Source organism: Magnolia sinica, chromosome 4 (assembly GCF_029962835.1).
Source record: "Magnolia sinica isolate HGM2019 chromosome 4, MsV1, whole genome shotgun sequence".
Classification (NCBI taxonomy): domain Eukaryota; kingdom Viridiplantae; phylum Streptophyta; class Magnoliopsida; order Magnoliales; family Magnoliaceae; genus Magnolia; species Magnolia sinica.
The window spans coordinates 89,823,419-89,828,568 of record NC_080576.1 but is presented as its reverse complement, the minus strand read 5'-3'; the positions used below and the strand labels follow the sequence as shown (position 1 = coordinate 89,828,568).

Below are 5,150 nucleotides of genomic sequence, written 5' to 3'. Positions count from 1 at the left end.
TGGACCATACCAAAGATGACTCTTGAATTTAATGCAACTAACATTTAATGCTTATTATTTGGTGTGGTGCACTTGAGCGTTAGATCTGTTCTTTCTTTTCTTTTCTTTTCTTTTTTTTTTTCTTTTTTTTTATTCCAAGTGCCTTAAAATGATATGAGAGAATAGATGATCGGCGTGGATAAACGCATACATCACAGTAGGCCAGCCCACAGCACTGCCTGTTCGTGGCTAGAGACAGGCGAGGGTAGTACGCAATCCGCGTCGCTGAAAGTGATTCAATTTAGGCGGCGTCCGCCGTGATGTTTTTGAGAAAGGGGGTGGTCTACGTGTAACTAAGTAACACCTCGGCCTCACAGCGTGGGATGCACCTTGATGATTTGTCATATATCCACGCCATCCATTCGTTTTTCCAACACATTTTAAGACATATAGTCGTAAATTAAGAAAATAAAAATATCAGGTGGACCACACTACAGGAAATGGCATTGATTGAACGCCCACCGTTAAAAAATTCCTAGTGTCCACTGTAACGTTTATTTGCCATCCAACCCATTGACAAGGTCAATCAGGCCTAGATGGAGGCTTACAAATGTAAATGGGCCATAAATGGGTCGTACAGTTGTAAATTTCTCGTGAGAAATCGATAAGTAGACGGCGTCTGCGAAAACCCTTCGGTCAAGTTAGGTGGGGCCCACTGCGATGTTGGTGAGAAATTCTCCGACGCGTGGGGCCCACCGTGATGTTTGTGAGAAATCCTCCGACGCGTCTGCGAAACCCTTATGCCGGAAGTTCAGGTTCGGTGGCCCCACCGTCGTGTTTGTGAGAAAAGCATCCCATACATCCGCTCAAACGGTGAGCATTGCACGTCCACCGTTCAAACATTTGTGGCCCCACAGAAATTTTAAATCAGACTAATATATTTTTGTATTTTCAGTTCATCCCAATAGTAATGTCATCATGAACGGTTTGGATGGCATATAAACAACACGGTAGCCCCAGGGGAGGTTTCAACGGTACACATTTCACTATCCACTTTTTCCTATCGTGTGGCCCACTTGAGTTCGTATCTGCCTAATTTTTGGGATCATCCCTAATATGATTCGTAAAAACGGATGGACAGTGTAGATTTCTCAAAAACATCACGGTGGACCCCACCTACCTTCCAGCTCAGGAACCTCCAGCGAAAGTCCGCGACTCCACGGTGAATTTCATTTTTTGTACACGAGTGCAGCATTAGGAAGTGGGAGGGAATTTCCAAAAAGGAGTAATACGCTTTCTTAAAGATAAAAACCCAAATCCCAACTGAGAAAATAACTACCGACCATCGTTGATTTCTTTCCTTTTTCATTTTCCTGTCCAAGTGAGAAGCTCCATCTCTCTCCGTGTTTTTCTTCTTTGTTTTTCTGCTGTCCAGTCTCTGAGAGAGAGAGAGAGAGAGAGAGAGAGAGAGAGAGAGAGAGAAATGTCTTCCTTGTTTATTCATCCTACGAGAATTCAAGCCAATATATCATTCACCCATACAACATGGAAAGCAGAACAAGAATCTGAAATTGAAGAACCCACACTCACACTTCAAGTCGAGCTGAAGAACAAGTACTTTGTCTTTGACAATTCTGACAGAAGCCGACCTCCTATCATCCTGCCGTCTACCTTCTCCACCACCTCTTTTCGTACTAAGATGTCTTCCTTCTTATGTCCCCAGACTTCCCACCGTAGAATCCTCCGCATGCTTTCCATGATAGGAATCGCGCAGCAGGCCATCGCCGAGGATTTGAATTCTGTCATTTCCACTTACAGCCGGGAGAAGGTTGAAGAGGTCATCCGTATGGGGGTTAATGCAATGAAGATTGTCATTCAAATAGAGCTTCTGTCGACAGGATCTTACGATGACTTGATGGATATTGATGATGGGCGGGCTAAGGTTCATGGATCGAGATCATTGGCTGAGATAGAGGCTTTGTTGGAGAAATATAAAGTTAAGAGATGGGATGAAAGGGAGAATTGTGGGATATGTTTGGATGAGTTGGGTTATAGTGAGACAGAGGAAGTTAGTGTTCTGCCCTGTTCACATACGTTTCATGTGAGGTGCATCAAGAGATGGTTGGAAGAAAGTGATTCTTGCCCTCTATGTAGAATCCATATCTGAAAATACAATGTTATTTGTATTTTTATTTTACTCATTTGTAATCAAACATTCGATTTGGAGTTTATTTATTTATTATTTGTTTTAATGCTATCCATAGCTCAAGAGGTAGACTGACAATAAAAAAAAAATATATTTATAAAGAAGAAGAAAAAAAAAACACAAGCCCAAGCTAGAGAGGCCTCAGACAGACATTTGACATAATATTCCTACTATGGTACCCCACACTCCTGATGTTTCTTTTATCTTCAAAAAATGTTAAAGATAGGTAACTGGTCTTGCTGACCGTCCATTTTTCACCTTGCATCTGTGGTCCACCTGGTTACTAGATTGGCCTGATTTATGGTAACATGCGTGCCCCCGCGGTTCATCTTTTTAATTAATCATTACATGAATAAATACTTATCTGATTTCTAAGTTAGGGGGGAATTTTTGAATATCAAACAGCATCCCTCAGGCAAAGGTCAATCATCCAAACCATTGAATTTGAATGAAAAGTCCCTCTAGTAGCCCGCAAGGAGGTCTGCTCGACTTATTATTACGTTTCATGTTGGACAGACAACAAATAAAAGCTCTCGATTGGATTATTTCAACCCTTTGATAATCTGGCTCACTATAACCTTTGTGTAATCAATGGGTTGAAGTATTTTATATGAGATTTTTCCAAGCAATGCCATCCAAAGAGAGCCCTATGAGATAAACAGTTTGTGTCATTGAAAATGGCCCAAATCCAACAGCTAGAGCAGAGCACCATGTAATACATCAGGAAGTATGTATTAGAAATGAGTTGCTTGCAAGGAAAATGGGCCAAATTAAAATTAGATGTGGAATCTTCCAATCTGGCAAAAATTTTGGTGCCTACCACATGGATGGAATCCATCTGGCAAAAATTAGATGTGGAACCTTCCAATCTGGCAAAAAGTTTGTGTCATTGAAAAAGGCCCAAATCAAATGCCGTCTTCAAAGGATAGCATTTGTATCCATAAGCTCCACCTTGAGGGATATGATGCAGGTGCTCTATGGATCGCAGTTTGCCTGGAAACCGACTCTGCAAGATCACTCTTAATTTGCTTGCCCCAAGACTGCTCCATGGATGTCAATTTGCACCCCAAGAGTTCTCCATGGATGGCAGTTTCCAGGCAACTGACCCTCCATGACCACCCTTAATTGCTTGCTTCCTTCAATAGCTTACATTAAGGAAGAATACCATCTAAAAGGCCAAGAAGAGCAAAGAACCCACATTAAACAGGATTACCATCTAAAGCCCATACCGAAGAAGAAGAAGCGGCCCCAAGATCCCAAATCAAAGAGGAATGCCATCAATAATGCCAATAGAAGCTACATCAAAGAAGAAGAGGAAGACGAAGAAGAAGAGGATAGGGAAGTCAAAGAAGAAGATGAAGACGAAGGAGACGTAGGAGGAGTAGGAGGAGAAGAAGAATATCAATTCGTAAATAACTAAGGTATGAAAAAGAAGGAGATGATGATGATAATCGGTTGGTAAATAACAAAGGTAGAATAAAGAAGAAGAAGAAGATGAATAACTAAGTATGAAGAAGAGGACGACGATGATCGGTTGGTAAATAACAAAGGTAGAATAGCTTTACCCTTAACTCTAGAATCCTAATCTATCATAGCCAAGCATCCCTTAACAGGAATTTTATTTTATTTTATTTATCAATTTCTAATCTCACGTGCTCTTAGTTTATAAATAAAGGGTTGCTATACAATGCCAATCTCAATTGACAACAGGAATTTTATGTCGACGTTCAAATCATGAAGATCTTGCCCAACCTAAATCTTCTACAGTTGGGTTTAGAGAATCGACATATCCTTTCTTCACTTCTTCCCCTCGGGCTACCAAGACCTCCTCAACACTCCCTGGCTCTCCAAACCACCGAAGCCGATCAGCAATCAGGTGTAGATTAATTGTTACACCCACGGCAATGGACCACTACCACTCCCTTCTCATATGATTCACATAAGAGTATCGTCTTCACAGATCTTTTTCACAGACCTTGCAAGTGAGGACCATGGCTAGATCATGCCTTTCGATGTTTTCAAGTTGGACACGTTTGTGTATTTAACGGAACCATCCTTACCATATGACTTCATCGAATGATAAACCTCCAATGGTTTTAAATCATTAGAGCAAGTCTTATGGTCCTCTGAAATTACATTAGCATTGTCTGTCAAACACGATAGCATCTGGATTCCTCTTCTGGCTGTGTTTACCTGGGAAATAGACAGCTATCACTACACGTGACAGCTCAAGAAAAACTTTCATTTGTGTAACGGGGTGGGATGTACCTGCAACCAATAGTCAACCCATGACAAACGATCAGTATATGTGTTGTTCGTTGGAATAGTTGGTTGAATTAAATAGACTATTTAAAATCAAAAACTAAAAAGGAAATAAAATTTAGAAAATTTGCTAACTATAGGACCCATTTATAGCCCTATTTACGAGACCAAGCCCGCCTTATTTTCCCTTGGGAGAATACGCCTCAGCTGTACGGATGGCTTGGCAAAGGCCGAAAATGCCCCCTGCTTGTTCTTTCAAGCGGATAGGTGGTGTCAAAGACGAGAGCTGACACTCCTCGAACTCCGAGTTGTACGAACGGTTCAAAAGATATCAAAGTTACATGGGCCCCACAGTTACGTATTTATTATATCCACAACGTTCATCCATATTTTGAGATCATTTGGGAGCATTTTAAAAAAAAAAATCATATCCAAAGGTCAACTAGACCACACCACAAAGAGCAATGGGAAAATTGATTTTCACCGTTAAAAATTTTGTAGGGCCCACCATTACATTTATTTAACATCCAACCTATTCATGAGGTCATAAAAGCCTGGATGAAGAGGGAAAAAAAATTTCATAATGATCCAAAACTTCTGTGACCCCTAAAAGGGTTTCAATGGGAGACGTTCAATCCTCCACAGCCTTTTACAGTGTGGTCCACTTGATAGGTAGATCTGTCTTATTTTTTGCCTCAAGCCT

The 5,150-nt window shown here is 40.9% G+C and overlaps 1 protein-coding gene across 1 annotated transcript; it reads left to right on the top strand.

The window, feature by feature from the left end:
• Positions 1 to 1,310: 1,310 nt before the first annotated feature.
• On the top strand, positions 1,311 to 2,236 carry LOC131243359 (uncharacterized). Its single transcript, XM_058242673.1, has 2 exons — positions 1,311 to 1,397; positions 1,433 to 2,236. The coding sequence occupies exon 2, from the start codon at positions 1,463 to 1,465 to the stop codon at positions 2,144 to 2,146; it is 684 nt and encodes a 227-aa protein (XP_058098656.1). The 5' UTR covers positions 1,311 to 1,397; positions 1,433 to 1,462; the 3' UTR covers positions 2,147 to 2,236.
• The last annotated feature ends 2,914 nt before the right edge of the window (positions 2,237 to 5,150 follow it).